Genomic DNA, 19,000 nt, shown 5'->3' with positions numbered 1-19,000 from the left:
TGATCCCCTTGGTCCCTGCTCCCTGCTGGCCATGGCAAGAGCCAGCTGGGATGGCCCTGGCAGGGGGCTCTCCGTGGGCCCCAGCAGGTCTGGGATCTGACCATGGCTCTGTCCGTCTCTCTTCCAGCCCTTGTGAACATGGTGGATGACACCAGCCCTGCCATTGTAAACCTAGCAGTTCAAACGCTGTACATCCTACAGGCAATAGAGAGGGCTCGATATTCCATCTTTGAGAACCTGCAAGATCAGCTGCGCAGGGCATGGAGGACACGGCCTCATCTGTCAGGCCTAGGCTGGCTGTGCTGCTGGAGCTCTGCAGAGAGCTGATCTGGCAGGCTCTGTCTGATGGGGCCACATGAGAGAGCAGCGATTTTCCTTTTCTCTAGCGTTGTTCCTTTATTTTTGTTTTCCTTATGTATATAAATATAGCATATTATATAGGCATATAGTTATAATAGACAGTCTCACAAGACCTTTCTTTTGCTACCCATGGTGTACAGGTAATAGGGGAAGAGAGGTGTCATGAATAAAATCTCTCAAGAAATCCACCCTGGTTAAAATACTGTGTTTAGTTAGGTACAGTTAATGTTCTTATCCCACTTGTAAACCTTGTACCCCTTTTTTACTCTGATGGTTATTAGTAATGTTAATTACTTACCAGTTTCTGAAGTGTTTTAAAGGTTCTTATGAGACATTCCTGTACCCTTTCCCCTTACTTCCCTGCTACCTTGTAACAGAGCTGCCCCCATGGGGGTTAAATCAAACTAACAAAAGCAACCCATTAGAAAGGTATGCCACAGAACAAGGCAACTCCCATGGATGCTGTGCCACACTAGAACAAAGAAACTCCCAGGAAGCTGTGCAACCGAGTAATGTACAAACTGAGGCATGCAGGACACCAAAACAACGAGCTAACAGAGGAATAAAACAACAAGGAAACATATTCGAGCAAGCTATGATGCAAGATTATCTCCCTGCATCACCTAAGCCTGCTTAGAAACCATCTTCCTGCATCACCATGACCTCAAGAGGACTGGAAAGGACTGACAGCCCTAGACAGCGAACCAGAACAACAGGTCCCTGACTACTCTCATGAGGATGGAAGCCCCAGCTCTGCAGTGTGTGCTGCAAAGCTGAATTGTGTCTCCTCTTTGGAGCTGACAGTGTGGGAACAGCTGTGGTGCAAGCAATCCCTTGGGCCCCCCCACCCCAAGAGCTGAATCCTAACAAAGGCATCAAACAGGAGTCTTGTCTCCTGGCCAATTTCTTTCAATTACCGTGTGCTGCAGGGGCCGTGGCCGAGGGGGCCTGGACCCACCCGGAGCTCCTCCCGGAGCCCAGCGGACTCCAGCTCAGCGGGGGCCGGCAGCGGGGCACGGCTTAGGCTCGGCAAGGTGTGAGCAGCCGTGGTCCGGCCCAGCCTCAACCGGGGTCCCGCAGCCTCCCGTCCCCACCCGGTCACTGCCGGGGCTGGCCCGGCCCCGCCAGGCCGAGCCTGTGCGATTCAGCCCTTCTGGGACACAGGGCCAGAAAGACTTCAGCCCTGAAGCAGCAGGCTTTGAGTTCAAGCCTTGGGAAGCACTTGCCAAAGGCTTGATGGCAATTCATACGTTCATCAAGTCACCCCACTGAAAGTTATGTTTCTAGAATCTTCCCGGATCTCTCCCCCGATTGGTTGCAATTCGTCGCAGTATTTTGCATCTTTCTAACCCCAGTCTGTGTCTGGACCCATGCCCTCAGACTGCGCCCTCACACCTCCCCTAGATATTGTTGTGTCTGCCCCTAGTCCTGGTCTTTGCACTTTGCTCCTGTGCTGCGCAGGCTTTATGGGCCTCATCCCTACTTGATTTTCCTATTCCAGTTGGTTTTGGGGACTCCAGCGAACCCGCTCCTTTAATTTCCTCCTCGGTTGCCCGGCTGTCAGGGGACCCTGAAGTTTTAAGGATTGTTGTGGCCACTGTCAGCACGACTGCAAGGGCCGCAGTGCAGCGGGGCCCGGCCCGACCGGCAGCCGGGTACCTCCTCAAAGGTGGAAGCAAGAGAGAGATTTCCCGGGCTTGCCTGTCTGCAAAATGTCAATCTCACAGAGGTGGATCCAGCTTTTTAAATGCTTTAATAGGTAGTCAGTTCCCACAGCTAGCCAGCTCTTGGATTTTGCTTGGCACAGAGGCAGCTCTTGCTTAGCAGCTCCTCTCAGTAAAATCATTTCCATGGGGGGCTTCTTCCCTGCTCACCAAATAGCAATTCATGCAAAAGCAGCACAAACTGTTCTTCCTGTCCTCCTATCTTTGCCAGAGAGTGCCTTTCAAAGGGATAATAATTGGGAGCGAGGGAGTTTACATTTCCATTGCAAAGGAGCCTCCTGCCTCCCTTAGCAGGCCCCTGTCTTTCAAAGGAAGACACACACGGTCTCCTTTTGCACCTTCACTTGGCCCCAGCCACTCCTGATCATTTGAAGGAGCGGCTCAGAAGAAGGGGCAGCAATCCCCCAAGGCCTGGGCTGCTCCAGGCCGCTCCTGGTGCCTTGGGCTGTTGAAGGGGTGCCGGGGTGCCCTTTGTGACACAGGCACGGGGTGCTGGGGTGCCCTTTGTGACACAGGCACGGGGTGCTGGGGTGGCCTTTGTGACACAGGCAGGGTGCGTCAGGGGCCGTGGTGACGCGGGACCTTGCGGTGCCCAAAGTCCATTGTGACATGGCAGAGCCCCGCCCCGGCTGGGGGGTATATAAAGGGCTTGTGGGGCCTGGGTCAGTCCCAGGACAGTGGCTGTGTCCAGGTACCTGTGTGTGCCAGAGGACTGCAGGCACGGAGGAGGAGAAGGCGAAGCCCAAGTCCCAGCCCCCCAGGCCCTGGCCCGGCTCACAGAGAGCCCAGGCCTTGAGGGAGCAGCAGGAGGAGGCTGAGAGGGCAAGCAGAGGGAGGAGAGGAGCCGTGGAGTCCTGCGCTGAGGAAGAGGCAGAGCTCTGCCCAGGAGAAATGAACAAGTTCCAGCAAGGGACTCCAGGGGAAGCCTGCACTGAGCCACAGCTGTCCCCAGGAGAAGCCCATAGCTGCCAGGAGCTCTCTGAGTGGGATGAAGGCCTTGAGCAAGAGCTGGTCCAAGTATGGGGGAGCTACTGGCATTTCCGGGACTGGGATGAGGGCAGGGAGCAAGAGCCCTCCCCAGTTGTCTCCGAGTGGGACGAGTGCAGGGAGCAGGAGCCGTGGCAGGCGGACAGCGATCACTGTCAGGAATTCTCAGATTGGGAAGAATCTCCTGAGCAGCGGCTGTCCCCAGGAGAAGGCACGAGCCGCCGGGCACTCTTGGACTGGGAAGCTTGCCGCAAGCAAGAGCTGTCCCAGGATGGCCAGGAGGTGACTGGAGGCAAAGCAAAGAGAAAATCCTCCAGGTCCAGCTGGGATGATGACAGTGATGGAGAGCTGGCTCAGGACAGCAGGGAATACTGCGACATCCTGTGCAGCCAGCTCAAGCCCTGGCAGCGGGAGGACGATGACTGGGATGAGGTGAGCGTCCTGGAGCTGCACGAGGAAGGAGAAGAGGCCAGGCAGCAGAGACTGGCAGATTTAGCCCAAGAGGGAATCCTGCTGCCTGTCCCTCGAGAAGCTTGGGTGGAGTGCCAGGAGCCCGAGCTGTGCCCACAAGAGCAACTCTGTGCCAGGCCTGGCCCTCTGGCAGCCCAAGCCACGGTGGAAGATGTCTCTTCTCCTGGGCAGCCGCTTCCCCACAGGAAAGGCCGCTCGCTCTTGAGGCGGGTGCTGCGGGCACTGCGGGGGCTGCGGGGGCTGCGGGGGCTGTTCCGCTGCCCCTGCCTGGCGGCACAGCCACAGGATCAGCGCCCGCTGCCAGCAGCGCTGGGCTGCAGATGGCGGCTGCCCCGCGGCCTGCCCGGCGCCCCGAGGGAGCCACACGGGCTGCCCCGGCCTGCGCTGGCCCTGCGGGCCGAGTCAGCCCCGGCCGCTCTGCGGCACCTCCGGGGCGGCTCCCCGAGGGCACACGGCAGCCCAAAGCGGCACCCGAAGGGGGACCCTCGCTGCCGGGGCTCAGCGCCGCATCCCGGCCCATCGTCCGGCCGGGAAGGCACCTGGAAAGTCATCGGCTCCCGGCGGCAGCCTGGCACCGCCAGTGGCACCCCTGCACCGGGTCCCCGAGGGCCACAGCCACACGGCTCTTGGCCCTTTGCAGGGACACTGGCTCCAGCTCCTCCCTGCTGGACTCCAAGGCCATTTCCTCTCCTTCGGAAAGGACTTTGCTGATCCTGTGGCACTTTGGCCATGAGGAATGGACACAGACAGGAGGTGATGCTCCCAGGACACGACGGCGGCCTGCTGGACTGCAACACACACAATTCTAACAAAAGAAAAGAAAGTTGTGTTTAGGAAGTAGTAGTAGGAAAGAAAAAAAACCCCAACACCCCCCCCCCCCCGACTAAAACCTGTATAAGACCCTCCAGAAACCAAAAAATGATAAAGAATAAGAATAGGAATATTAGGAAGAAGAGGTAGAAGCTGAAGTAGATGAAGTAGTACTTAAAACATGGAAAATTAAGAATAAGAATAAAATGTTGGAGTCTGGAATACAGAGTGTGTGCCCTTGTTTCTGATACTTAGTTAGAAGATCCAGTTATAAGTTCCCCCAGGCAGGGCAGGTCCCTGGGTGCTGCCCCTGGCCCAGATAGTTTTCAGATGGAAAAACTATCAGAAGTAAGGTTTTAGAAGACAAAATATCTTCCCTGCTGACAGCACCGTAAGGAATAGCTGCAGGGCAGAGTTTTAAAAGCAGAGGTTGTCTTGACCTCTCTACAGCCTTGCATGGTGCTCAGCATGATAGATCAGGGGAAAAAATATTATAGTGGTGTGGCAGCAGCCTCAGGGAGACAAAGAGTTATATTGTCCCACCCCAAAGCCCTTGAGAAGGGCGGCCCAGGTGTTCTGATTGAGTTTGAGTCCCTGAGGGGTTCTCCCTTGGTGTGCTTCTACTGGTCCCTGACCCTGAACTCCACCCTCAAAGGTGGAAACCCTTGAGAGTTCTGTCCCTCAAAAACCCCTGCTGTGCCTCTGTTCGGGGCTCTCTGTTCTGGACCTGACTTTGTTCCCATGCTGAATAAATGGTTTTGTGAACCGGGAGCCCGTCTCGGTTGGTGTTTGATGCTGGTCCCCAGAATCCTGCTGCTTCCCTGGACGAGATCCTGAGGTTGCTGACTGCAACATATGGTGAGAGATTGCGTGGCATCCAGTGAAGCAAGAGAACAGCAGGACCCAGCTCCATGGACACCTCGTAAGTCCCCGGCTGATGGCTTGAGAGCCGGCGAGACTCCCGCCTAAGAAAAGAAGACTCGAGAGTACCTGGCAGGAAGGCTGGGTTGGGAGTGCCTCAGAGGCATGGGGAAGAAAAGGGCTTACGGAGGTGTGGGAGCCGAGACCAGACGCTGGGACAAACACCTTACATCACCCAACAAGATGTATTATGGATGATATTAACATTATGAACGATTATATTAACATTATGGACGATTATATTAACATTATGGGCGATTATGGACAGTATGATTCTTCTGGTGGACTGTTTTTGTCTTCTGTGAAGTTCCTTTTTTTTTTTTTTTGGTGTATACCTCCCTGTACCTTCCCCTTTCCTCTGTTCCTAAGGGCAGGACAAAGGGTGAAAAAAGCCAAGATGGCTCGGGGCTGCTGCCGTCTCTCCGTCACCCCGGTGTCTTTCTGCCATCCTGTTAGTGTTCAGGAACACACATAATCACGAATGATTATATGAAGGTGCTTTATTGAAGAGCTCTGGGTGTCAGGGGTACACATACCCAAATCTGACCCGATTTGGTTTTGAGTTGAACATATTTTATACTCTATCATTATGCAACTTACATATTAATTATTAAACTTACAATGTTCTATTGTATGCATTGTTTTTACCCAAGCATGGATTTCTTGTGATCCCCCCTTAGTCCCCCAACATCGTTCCTCGTGTTCTTTAAACAATAAATATATCTAATCACATCTAACAATTGTATCATTTATCATCTACTGATTATACAGGTGCAGTTTGACCTGATCTTTAACAAGCACAAGGCCTAACCTTTCCCAGGGCCTACTTTTCCCAGGGCTTACCAAACCTAACTTTCTTTCTAAGTCCCCGAATTTTCTAAGATTTTAGAACCTTTTACTATCATTCCCCCCTTTGAAAGCATTTTCACTTCACTATAAGTGCAAATGTTTTCACTTGATACAGTCCTTTGTTTCTGAGTTTATACTTGGTGTTCTTTGAATCCTTGATTGATGTTGTTGTGGTTTTAAACCAGTAACTAAAAAAAAAATTACTTATTTCTTGCTGTGAGATATGGATTAGAGCAAGAGCAAAACAGGCATAAAACTTAAAAAGGAATAAAGGAAGTTTATTAACGAACTACAAGAATAAGAACACCAGAATAAACTTCTAGAAAACCCTTTTATCCCCCACTACTTGACCATTCTTTTGTACACGTGACAACATAGAGACAAAAAACTTTAGAACTTTGGTGGTTAAAAACAGTCCCAATTCTTGCTACAGTCTTTTCACCAGTCTTTGTAGAGAAACATAAGTTTCTTTCTGCTAATCTATGGAGTTTCTCACAAGAAAACGATTTCTGTTATAGTTTTCTATTTCTCTGATGCCAGCTGCCCAGAAATCTGTCATTAGTTTTCTCCTCCCATTTCACATCACTCTGAGGTGTGTATGGGCCATGAGTCTAGGGATGTCATTTTAAGGATGAGTTATTCAAAAGCAAAAGTTTTCTTCATCTGTTTCTGTGAGCTTCCCTGGAAACAGTTTTCTCATTGCCCTCAAGGCCTCAAATCTTCGCTCCACTCTGTTCCAGCACCTCACTGTATCACAATTACTCTCTCTTTTGCTCAAAATCCACACTTTGAACACTCCAATCCTCCCAATATACTCTGTCATGAATTAAAGGAGTCTTTTTAAATTACTATTGTCCATCTCCATAGTTTTAACAGAAAGGTATTTCAGCTTGTAAAGCATCTCCTTATTCTCTCTTCCCCATTTAAAACTTAACTCTTTTCCTCACTGTTTTTGGTGGTTTTATGATGTCTTCTTCATGTTGATTGTCTCTCTTTCTCTGTCTTTCTGGGAAAAAAGAGTAATCTGTACATTTTATCCAGGTAGTAAAAGAATTAAAGTCTTAAAAAATCTGCAAGAGATCATGGTGTCAGGTTTCAGTCCAGCAGCAGAAATTGAAAACTAAGCCGAGCTGGCCAGCTCTGCTTCTCCCCCCCACCCCCCACCCCCCCTCTGTCCGGCCTGGAAGGGGGGGGAGCTAAGAGAGAACCTTGTTACCTTGTCAGAGGCCAGAAACACAAAGAGAGCAAGAGTGCTCTGACTTTACATCTTAAGGAGGTGTTCACAGGTTGATCCCACTTTCCAATGGTCAAAACTGCTGCCAATTCCCAGAAATGACCGATAATTGGTCAGGAGAAAAGACTCCCATCAGTCACCTGTAGTTTCAACATCCTTAGCTCTCAAAACTATCTTACAGGTAAAGTCAACCCATGACAATAGCTTACCCGTAAATATGATTAAAGCATAAGCAAGAGTGACTGGGGTATGGGGAGGGCTTCTCACCCCACTTCAAGTACAAAACAAAGCAATTCAAACTAAATTTATATACTGTATGCTTATACATATTCATTCATGATATTTCCCATAAGTTTCCCCCTACTTCCAATTTTTAAATTTTACATCACTGTTCTTCATGGTGCATGCTTCACTTGTTGCTAGGGGTCTTCAGTCTTCTTTTGGTGGTATTTTGGATGAAGGCTTACACTCATCCTCATTGTCCTCTGGATAACCTTACAGGCTGTGTGTGAGTACTAAGTGTTGTGTTATGTAAGTGAGCATTGTGCTCCACTAATTAGTCTTATATTTTATAATTTTTAGGCCCTGTGCCTAAAGTCGTTCCAACTTTATCCATCTCAAGGTTGATTTTGTCTTAGGACATTTCTTATCTCAAAACTACATTCTGTACCTTAATTTTAACATCTAACATCTGTAGAGGGGTACATCTGCCTTGTAACACCAATTCCCTTGATTGCTCCTAAGAATAACTTTCCAAATAGTTACAATTTAGTTAGCACGAATCATTTCCATTTATTACAGGAAAGTGTGAAAACAGGAGCATTGTTTGGTGTGGCCTCCTCTCTGCCTTTCACACCTTTCAGTGCTTTGACCCAGCCCAGAGCTTTCTCCAAGAGTGCAATGAAGCAGCTGTTCCTGCTCCCAGCTCTGGCTCTTCCCAGTCTCTGTCCCTGACCGGTTTTGTCCCTCTTGCTGTGCCCTCTGTTCCCCCAGGGGGCTGCCCCAGACTGAGGGATCAGATCCAGGCACTGCTGCTGCTCCCTCGGGACCAGCCCCAGTTTGGTTGTTGCTGTCAGTGCCAGCAGAAGCGGTGGCTGGAGCAGCGGGTGCTGACAGTGGCCCAAGGCCCGGGGCTGGAGGGGTCCCTGGGCTGGGGCTGGGAGGGAGCTGCCCCTTGTTCTCCCTCTGCCTCACGCAGAGCTGGGCCGGGCACAAGTGGGGCAGCAGAGCCAACAGGGAGCCTGCGAGTCTCTTCCAGCCGTGCCTGCTCAGAGTTTGGCCTTGGAGCTTCAGGTGGGCAAAGGCAGCTGCTCTGCTCCCTCTGCGTGTGCCCGTGTTCAGCAGTGCTGCTCCATCAGTCTGTGCCCAGCAACGGGGAAAAGCCTCAGCCCTGCAGGGCCAGGAGCTGCCGGGCTCTGCCTGAGCAGCTCAGCCAGCGGGAAGGGAGCTGCTCCACACGGGAACCAGGAGCAAAGGACATGCCTTTTCTAGGACATGCTTTCTGTAAAAAAACAAACAAACAAAAAAAAAACAAAAAAACAAAAAATAAATACGAAAAAAATATGGAAGATAAAAGTTACCCTCAAATGTGTACTGAAAAATCTTCTATAACTCTGGAGTAAGAAAGAGGTAACTGATCTTTTGAAAAAGAGAACTCAGCTTTGATTTTAGTTACTTAGTTTGTACACATGCTAGTGGAAAGGATCCATTAGCTGCCTTCCTTTACAGATTTGATGGATGTTTTCCAATATTAAGATATTTTACACTGCAGTTAAAGGAATAGGAAATTGAAATACATGTTCTTCATGACTGTGTCTTGAGTGTAAAAATTTTGCAGTTTGAAACTTGGACCTAAAGTGTTGCAAATGGAAGTGATAAATCCCAATGGCCTGAGTGAATGCAGCTTTTCCTATGGGATGTGCAGCACTCCAAGGACTTCCTCAGTGGGGCTGTGGCTGCTTGGAGCTTTGTCCTGTGCCACTCCGGGATGTCAGGAAATGGGACTTCACCTGCCACCAGCCCAGGTCACGCTCTGCCACCCCAGCTCCTTGGACCTTGTGTCCCCAAAGAAGACACAAGGTGTTTCTGCTGCTCCACCTTTGCACAGATCCACAGAGAGCTGGGATTATCCCAAGTCTCGTGTCTCCATTGTGCCATATTCCTAAAGAACCAGCAGCCCATCCCGACGAATATGGTGAGTTATGTGGATGGTTGTCAGCTCCCTTTCCTGCCTAGAAATCCTGAAACTGCTTCTAAATGCTGTTCCCTTCAGCTCTTGGACACCTACTGACACAGAGCTGGGGAAAAAATCCCCTGGCCATGGCTTACAAGGTGAGTTATGCCAAAGTGAGAGCTCTGTGGGAAATCTCTATCCATCCCTATCCTTTTAATATATCTGTACGTGGGGGTGTGCATGGATGTGTCTTGTATGGAAAGGAAGGAGTGTGCAAACAACGTGACTGACACTTTCACTCTCTGTGTTCATTTCATACCCATGGGTACCAAGATATTATGGAAACCTTTGCAAGGACAGACCTTCTGTCCATGGATACAGAGACATCCAAGAGCCCCTGGCACAGACAGACCCTTCTGTCCATGGATACAGAGACATCCAAGAGCCCCTGGCACAGACAGACCCTTCTGTCCATGGATACAGAGACATCCAAGAGCCCCTGGCACAGACAGACATTGCTGCTCTTCAGCCACTGACAGGATGAGTCCCTGAGACTGGGGCTTGGCCTTCCTCGTGGTGAGGGGCATCAAGGAAGGCTGCAGTGTGATGGAGACTGTGATGGGCTGGGAACTCACTGGGGGAAAGGAGGGAGCAGTTGTGAAGTAAAAGGCAGGTGTGGGGACACAACTGTTCAGAGAAGGGCTGAGCTACAGCTTGAGCAAGATGAAAAATGTCATTTGGGGTCATCCCAGATGGATTTCATTTCAGAAGTTATGGAACAAGTTTAATTTTTGGGAGGTGTCATGTTTTCCCTTGGAGGTGGACACTCTGCAGACTTGAGCTGCATTGCCAAAATGCTCAAGTCTCTGCTGCAGGTCACACCGTTTCTTCTTTGGCTGATCCCGGCCCGGTGCTGAGCCCAGCAGAGCCCTGGCAGAGCCCAGAGCAGCCTCAGCATCCGCAGAGCCCGGCTGCAAGGAGAGAAACCAGAAACCGCCCGTCAGCTGAAGGCTCCTGTCCCCTTGTCCCAGCCAGCCGCGGTGCCCAGGCCATGCTGGCCGTGCTCAGAGCTGGGCCCAAAGCTGCCCATCACTGCTGCCTTTGGGAGCAGAGCAGGAGGGCAGGACATGTGCCCAGCCTGCAGCCAGCCACGGCAGATCCAGCCCCTCAGCAGCTGCCCAGAGCGGGATGCTCCTGTGCCCGCTGCCATCTCCCAAAAGCTCTTGTCCCACCCATGCCAAGGAGATGAGGACCCACCTCACACCATCCGCTGCCAGAAGAAAAGCTGGTCCCAAACGATGTCCTCAGTCTTCTCCAAGGGCACGGCCCATCCACGCCACAGCTGGTCCCAAGCACTTCCTGATCCAGACTGGACCCCACCTAGAACGCTTCCTTTAGAAAAACAAACAACAAATTAATGAAAATAGGTTACAGACAAAAAGGGGAAACAAGAAAAAATGGTAAAAAATCTTATGTCTGTCAGGAGCTTGAGGAAGGCCCAACCCCTACATTCTGGGGAAAAACCCACCCACGGGTGAGGGAAGCCCATGCTTTCTCCCTTCCCCCCTGCACTGTCCCCCAAAATCACGGTGATCCCAAAGCAAAGCAGGGGAGTGGAGCAGCCCAAGCCCTTCCTTGCCTGCACAGCAAAGCAGCCGTGCTCAGGTTCTGGAGTCCCACCTGTGCTCCTGCCATGGGGGTTTGTTTGTGTCGGGCTGGCTGCCCCAGCCCCAGCCCGGGGCACGGTGGGTGCTGGGGGCTGTTGGCAGGGCCAGGATCCCACTCCCATTTCGTAACCACCCCAGCCCACGTCCCCAGCCCTGCCAAAAACCAGCTGGGCAGCCACTGAGGAATCAGTTGCATCTGCCCCAGCAAAGGGGAAACCTTTGGTTGCCGGCCAATGCACAAATCTGGGAGCATCCCCCTGGGTCTGGACTTACCTGAAAATTCTCTGTGGAGCCTGGCTTTGAAGAAGGTGCCAGAATCAAAGTCCATCATCGCCAGCTCCCGCTGGCCAGGTGGAGGAAGAGGTTGTCATCCTTGCTGTTGTCCTCCATGTCTCCAGCAGCAGCAGCAGCCCCACCTGGTACAGCTTCTCCAGGGGCTCCTTCTGCCCTGGGGTGACACCAGGCTGTCAGGGTTCTGCCCAGGGCCCGGCTGTCAGTGAAGCAGGACAAGCAAAACCAGCTCAGATGGTGCCCACCAGTGCTGGGCAGAGCAGCTCAGCTCCAGCACAAGGGCTGTGTGTTCCCATTTGATGAGCCCAGTGCAGTGACACAGGCAGGACAAAAAAGTCTGGGTTTCTTTGCTGCTGATTGCCAGGGCATGTGTGGAGCTGTAACTTACCAGGTCCCTGCATCACTGTGCCTGTGGCTCTCTCCCTTCTTCTAGGGCTGATGAATATCCTGCACCCAGGGATCACAGGACAGGTCTTCTAATGAGGGCCTGTCCAAGGAGTTCAGGGATAAACACCACCTGATCAGGATTTGGCAGTCTGGGGAGAGAAACCACAAACCACTGGTCAGTTGGAGAAGGCTCCTGTCTGCTTTGCCCCACTATTCCCGTGCCCAGGCCACGCTGGATGTGCTCAGAGCTGGGCCTAAACTTTCCCATCAATTTTTTGTTTTGGAGGAGAGCAGGAGAGCAGGACATGTGCCACCTCCTCAGCAGCTGCCAGAGCGGGATGCTCACGAGCCCGCTGCTGTCTCCCAACACTGGTGTTCCCCCCGTGCCCAGAGATGAGGATCCACCTTGGGAGAGCCGTTGTGGCAGCGGGAGCTGGCCCCATCTGATGTTCCTGCCCCTCCTGAAAGGGTGCTCCCCGCAGACCATCTCGTGCAGCAGGATGCCCAGGGACCAGACGGTCGCTGCCTCGCCATGGTACCACCCGAAGTCGTTCCATTCCGGGGGGCTGTATGACGGTGTTCCTATGGAATATGGATGGAGCTCATCAGGGGGATGCTGCTGCTCCCAGAGCCTGACCCCAGCATCCATGGGCATGTGGGGGCTGCCCCAGTGGCACATGGGGTGACCTGCTGCCCTCTCGCCAGCACCTGGGACTTGGGTACAAACTTGGGGTTGGAAAAGAAGCCACTGGTGTTGGAAGAGTGCAGCTGAAACCCTGGCAAGGCCTGACCATGACACACAAAGGGAAATACCCACTCAGTGCTGGGGAAAAACCACACCCACATCCTCCCTGCTGGCATTGCCCAAAAAATATCTTGAACCAAAGCAAACCAGGTGAGCAGAGCAGTCCAAGCCCATTCTCACCTGCACACCAAACCAGCTGGTGCACAGGTTCTGCCACCCCGTCTGTGCTACCCCCAACCATGGGGGTTTTGTCAGGCTGGCTGCCCCAGCCCCAGTCCTGGGCAGAGTGGCAGGCAAAGGCTGCCAGCAGGGATGGAAGATGGGTCCCCACCCAGCCCTGCTCAAAAGCAACTTGGCTGAAGACACAGACCTCTGACTGGCAGCCAAAGGGAGAATCCCTGCTGCCACACCCAGGTTGGGCCAGGAGATGCCAGGACCAGGAGCCTGCCCCTGTGTGGGCTCACCTGCAAATTGAGTGTAGGCTGTGTCCTGCAGGTAGGTGCCACAGCCGAAGTCGATCAGTTTTGCCTCGCCGGTGTCCAGGTCTACCAAGATGTTCTCCGGTTTGATATCTCTGTGCAGGACCCCGCAGCTGGTGCAGTGCCGCACGGCCGCCAGCACCTGCTGGAACAGCTCCCGCGCCTCTTCCTCGGACAGGAACCTCCGTGCCCGAATGAAACGTCGCAGGTCCTGACACCGCTCCGGGCGCTCCAGCACCATCACGATGGTGTTGGGGAGCTCAAACCATTCCAGCAGCTGCACCACACCGGGGAAGCCTGTGGACACCTTGTCCAGCAGCACTATCTCCAGTGGTGCGCTGGTGCCGTCGGGCTGCGGGAGGAGCACGGTGCCGTCAGTGGGGCTGAGGCCGTGCCAGGGCTCGGGAAGCCCTCAGCCAGCCCGGGATGCTCTGTGCCCTCCGCTGGCCCCATGCCCGCTCTCCCTCCAGGTGTCCTGGTGGCTCCCACCCTGCCGGGCCCGGCTCATCCCCGCCCCGCACGCCCCGGCTTCTGCCGCTGGCCCCGCTCACTCACCAGCTCGCCCCAGTGCCGGACGCGGTTCCGTGGCACCTTTTTGATGGCCACCTGCAAGCCAAAGGGAGCAGCGAATTCAGCTCACCGCCCACCGTGTCCAGCCCCATCCTACTCCTCCGCCCCTTCTCCTCCTCCTCCTCCTCCGCCCCCTCCTCCTCCTCCGCCCGCCGCCGGCCCCTCTGCTCACCGGGAGTCCGTCCGAGAGTCGCGTGGCCGCAAAAACTCTGCCAAAGCCGCCGCGCCCCAGCAGTGAACCCACTCGGTACCGCTGCTGCAGGGCCTCCTGCGCCTTCCCTGGGGAAGAGACGCGGCCGTCAGTGCTCGGCCCGGGGCCAGGAACGGCCCCCGAGCGCTCCCCGACCTCCCCGGGCCGGGCATCCGCAGGCGTTCCCTCATTGGAACGCGACAGCGGCGGAGCTCGGGCCGGGGGAGCCGCAGCGGGGGCGGCGGGCGCGGGCGCACCGCCTGTGGCCTCCGCGGGCCCGGGGAGGAGCTGGGGCCGGGGCCGGGGTCGAAGGCAGGGCCGGGGCCGGGGTCGGGGCCGGGGTCGGGGTCGGGGTCGGGTCGGGCCAGGCGGAGCCAAAGGGCAGCGATACCGCCCCAGCCCCAGGCAATGATGCCCGCCCAGCAGCGCCAGCGCCAGCACAGCCAGAGCTGGGCGGAGGCGAGACCGCGGAGGGACGGCCGGGGACGGGGACGGGGACGGGGCCGGGGCAGCCCCGCCCGGGGCCGGGGGCGGACCGGGGGCATGGCCCGGCCGGGCACGGGGAGAGGGAAACCTGGAAGAGGAGTGGGACACCGGGAAAGGGAGACGGGGATGGGGTGCAATCAGGAGAGGATGCGGGACAGTGGGAGAGGGAGAAGAGAGACAGAAATTGATTAATTCTCTGCTTTCGCTGCTACTGCCGCCGCTGCTGCCGCCGCTGCCGCCGCTGCCGCTGCAACTGAAGCACCGGGACCGTTTGTCCCCGTGTCCGTTTGTCCGTTGCCCGCTCGGCCCCGCCCCGAGCCCCGCGCTCCCCGGGCAGCCCCTGAGCCTGGCCAAACACGGGAACTTTGCCCTGTTGAGCCAAGAGCCAGAGTCTGGACTCCTGCACAGGGGCACAGCAATGCCCTTGGCTGCTGCTGTGCCTTGTCCCTGCTGAGGGTCAGACACCGTCTGAGCACATTCCCTGAATGCAGAATTTGTACCTGAGCCAAGCACTGCACTTGTGTCTCCAGCATTGCTTTCCAAGTAAAACAGGGGAAGGCAAACTGGGTATAGCTCATGGTATTTTACAGTGTCTAAAACTTGCCAAGTCTCAGATCTTAGAGGTGAGAGCCATTTGGAATGAATGGGATGGAGAAACAGTGCAAGATGGAAAAGGGGAACATAAAAATAAATAGAGAAAAATAGAGAAAAACATATTGGTTGTTTCTTTTGATTTTATTTTCATTTCTTAAAAAAGCTGTTTCAGTTTTCCCAGAATCTTCTCCCCAGTCCCATCTGTTCTTTCCAAAAACCTGTCCTGGAGAACACGGTGCAGCTCCTGTCACAAGATGTGTCCCCAGCTGCAGCTTCTCTTGGCTTCCCACACTGTGAGTGCAGCACAACTCTTGCAGCAAAGCAGGACAAATATTTGAAGAACTTGACAACTTGTTCTTTCTTTTCCTTGTGCACTGGGGAGTTGTGCCATTGGTGAGGTTTTCATTGTTCCTCTTCTACCCAAAGAAAACATGATGGGCTACCAGGAATTGTTGGGGAATACAAGCCTGGCTGAATGTGGAGAAAGAATCTGCAGAGCCTGCAGCCAGCAGTGGAGAGCTCATCATTCCAACAGCCCCATGGACATCTTGAAAGTGATCTGGAACATGAAGATGGGCTGACAGAGGGAGTTTGTTTCTGTGTTCAGTTGAGATGATTCTACATCTCTTGCACTGGTAGAAATCAAGAGCACAATCAGTTGATGATAAGCACCAGAACATGATAAGCTGGACCTCTCAGTGGATGAGAGAAAGAATGTGAAAAGGAGAAATGCAGGGAATGACTTGGTGAACTTTGTGTGTAAGAAGGGTCATTTTTTCTTAATAATTCCCAATTCATTCCCTTTGCTTTTATCCTTTTAACAAGGCCAATTGCATCTCAGATTCCCCAGGAAATGAGAACCCTGAGCTTGTGGAGCTGCCTGAAAGGTGCCCTGTTCCTTTTTCTTCTGCTGCTCAGAAGAAACAATGAAGTGAGTTGGGAAGTTGTGGTTTTTTCCTGTTCCTGGTGGATTTTTTCATTTTATTTGCCACTGCAGAGGCAATTTCTGTGATGGCCTCTGTCAGTTGATTCTATTTCAGCAGCAGCAGCAGCAACAGGGCTGTGTTTGAGCACTGCAAATGTGACCTGTGTGGCTTTAATTCCCCTCGACTTAGTGCTCAGGGACTTGGGAGCATTTTGATCTCTACTGATCATGATGCCTGAAACAAAAATCCTGAGTTCCCTGTGACCAAAGCACAGTGGGTAGCACTGATTGAAAGAGGCAATTGCAGCTGTACTGCTAAAATTCAAGTGGCAAGCAGAAGAGGGGCAAGAGCAGCCGGGATCTACAACTGCCAAGGCAAATGTAAATTAAATAATTTTGTGGGACTTTTCTGCAATTTGGTGGGATTTTTCTTGAATTTTGTAGGATATTGAGGAGACTTGAAGAATTTTGAGGGATTTTTCTTAGCTTCTTTGGAATTTTGTGGGGATTTGGTGGGATGTTTCTGGAATTTTGTGGGATTTTTTTGTCCTGTTGTGGAATTTTATGGTATTTTTGGGATTTTGAGGGGACTTGAAGAATTCTGAGGGATTTTTCTTAGATTTTGTGGAATTTTTTTGAGATTTGGTGGGGTGTTTCTAGAATTTGCTGGGGGTTTCAGAACATTTAATGAATTGTGTGGGACTTTTTTGGAATTTGGTGTGATTTTTCTTGAATTTTGTAGGATATTGGGGAGATTTTGTGGGAGTTCTGTAGAATTTTGAGGGATTTTGAGGAGTCATGAAGGATTTTGAGGTATTTTGTGGAGATTTTGTGGAAATTTGTTTAGATTTTCTGGGATGTTTCTGGAATTTTGTGGGATTTTTTGTACTGTTGTGGAATTTTCTGGGATTTTGTGGGATTTTGAGGAGACATGAAGAATTTTGAGGTATTTTCTTTGGTTTTGTGGAAATTAGTGGGGATTTTCTGGGATGTTACTGGAATTGGGTTGGGGTTTTGAGAATATTTAGGGAATTTCATGGGATTTTTCTGCAATTTTGTAGGATATTGAGGAGATTTTGTGGGAGTTTTGTGGAATTTTGAGGCGACTTGAAGAATTATGAGGTATTTCTTAGATTTTGTGGAAATTCGTTTCGATTTTGTGGGATGTTTCTGGAATTTGTTGGGCTTTTGAGAAGATTTCTGCAATTTGGTGGGATTTTTCTTGAATTTTGAGGGATTTTGTGGAGACTTGAAGAATTGTGAGGGATTTTTCTGAAATTTGATGGAGATTTGGTGGGATGTTTCTGAAATTTGTTGGGGTTTTCAGGACATTTATGGGAATCGTGTGGGATTTCTCCGCAATTGTGTGGGATTTTTCTTGAATTTTGTGGGATTTTGAGGAGCCTTGAAGAATTGTGAGGGATTTTTCTTAGATTTTGTGGAATTTGGTGGAGATTTGGTGGGGTGTTTCTGGAATTTGGTGGGGTTTTCAGAACATTTATGGAATTGTGTGGGATTTTTCTGCAATTTTGTAGGAAATTGAGGAGTTTTTATGAAAGTTTTGTGGAATGTTGAGGGATTTTGAGGAGACATGATGGATTTTGAGGTATTTTTTTAGATTTTGTGGAAATTAGTGGGGGTTTTGTGGGATGTTTCTGGAATTTGTTGGGCTTTTCAGAACATTTAATGAATTGTGTGGGATTTTTTTGTGGAATGTTGAGGGATTTTGTGGAGACTTGAAGATTAATGAGGGATTTTTCTTAGATTTTGTGGAAATTTGTGTAGATGTGGTGGGAAGTTTCTGGAATTTGCAGGGGTTTTCAGAACATTTAATGCATTGTATGGTATTTTTTGAAATTCTGTGGGATTTTGTGGAGACTTGAAGAATTATGAGGGATTTTTCTTAGCTTTGGTATTTTGTGGAGATTTGGTGGGGTGTTTCTAGAATTTGCTGGGGTTTTGAGGAGATTTCTGCCATTTTGGGGGATTTTTTGGGAATTTTGTGGAATTTTGTCTGGATTTTGTGGGATGTTTCTGGAATTTGGTAGGGTTTTGGGAAGTTTTAGGGAATTTTGCGGGATTTTTTTCTGCAATCTTGAGGGTTTTTGAGGATACTGGAAGAACAGTGAGGGATTTTTCTGAGATTTTGTGGGATTTTGCGGCAATTTGGTGGGATGTTTCTGCAATTTTGGTGGGGTTTTCAGAACATTTAATGAATTGTGTGGGATTTTTTTTGTGGAATGTTGAGGGATTTTGAGGAGACATGATGGATTTTGAGGTATTTTTTTAGATTTTGTGGAAATTAGTGGGGGTTGTGTGGGATGTTACTGGAATTTGGTAGGGTTTTGAGAAGCTTTCGGAAATTTTGTTGGAGTTTTTTCTGGAGTTTTGTGGGATTTTGTGGAGACATGAAGAATTATGAGTGATTTTTCATAGATTTTGTGGAAATTTGTGTAGATGTGGTGGGAAGTTTCTGGAATTTGCAGGGGTTTTCAGAACATTTAATGCATTGTATGGTATTTTTTGAAATTCTGTGGGATTTTGTGGAGACTTGAAGAATTGTGAGGGATTTTTCTTAGCTTTGGTATTTTGTGGATATTTGGTGGGATGTTTCTAGAATTTGCTGGGGTTTTCAGAACATTTAATGAATAGTGTGGGATTTTTCTGCAATTTGGTGGGATTTTTCTTGAATTTGGTGGGATTTTGAGGAGACTTGAAGAATTGTGAGGGATTTTTCTTAGCTTCTTTGGAATTTTGTGGAGATTTTGTGGGATGTTACTGGAATTTGGTGGGGTTTTCAGAAAATTTAATGATTTGTATGGGATTTTTCTGCAATTTTGTGGGATTTTTCTGCAATTTAGTGGGATTTTTCTTGAACTTTGTAGGATATTGAGGAGATTTTGTGGGAGTTTTGTAGAATTTTGAGGGATTTTGAGGAGACATGAAGAATTTTGAGGTATTTTCTTTGATTTTGTGGGAATTTGTTTAGATATTCTGGGATGTTTCTGGAATTTAGTGAGGTTTTGAGAACATTTAATGAATTGTATGGGATTTTTCTGCAATTTGGTGGGATTTTTCTTGAATTTTGTAGGATACTGGGGAGATTTTGTGGGAGTTTTGTAGAATTTTGAGGGATT

General features: G+C 50.8%; 2 protein-coding genes across 2 annotated transcripts in view; both read right to left on the bottom strand.

Moving 5' to 3' along the window:
* Positions 1-19,000, bottom strand: part of LOC102111241 (uncharacterized) — a 194,726-nt gene that overhangs the window by 45,601 nt on the left and 130,125 nt on the right. The gene's annotated exons all lie outside the window — the stretch shown is intronic.
* The window catches only part of LOC148182877 (serine/threonine-protein kinase pim-1-like), a 10,708-nt gene continuing 3,624 nt past the window's right edge, over positions 11,917-19,000 (bottom strand). The window contains exons 3-7 of the mRNA XM_088064230.1: positions 13,841-14,118; positions 13,654-13,704; positions 13,084-13,450; positions 12,280-12,456; positions 11,917-12,023 (exon numbers count right to left, since the gene is read on the bottom strand). Of these exons, the coding sequence (XP_087920356.1) occupies positions 11,917-12,023; positions 12,280-12,456; positions 13,084-13,450; positions 13,654-13,704; positions 13,841-14,118 (980 nt within the window). The remainder of the gene's footprint in view (positions 12,024-12,279; positions 12,457-13,083; positions 13,451-13,653; positions 13,705-13,840; positions 14,119-19,000) is intronic.

Source organism: Pseudopodoces humilis, chromosome 18 (assembly GCF_049639895.1).
Source record: "Pseudopodoces humilis isolate 2021_Gansu_Grassland_sample_001 chromosome 18, ASM4963989v1, whole genome shotgun sequence".
NCBI lineage: Eukaryota > Metazoa > Chordata > Aves > Passeriformes > Paridae > Pseudopodoces > Pseudopodoces humilis.
The sequence above is the reverse complement of the archived record's forward strand: the minus strand, read 5'-3'. Positions and strand labels throughout refer to the sequence as shown.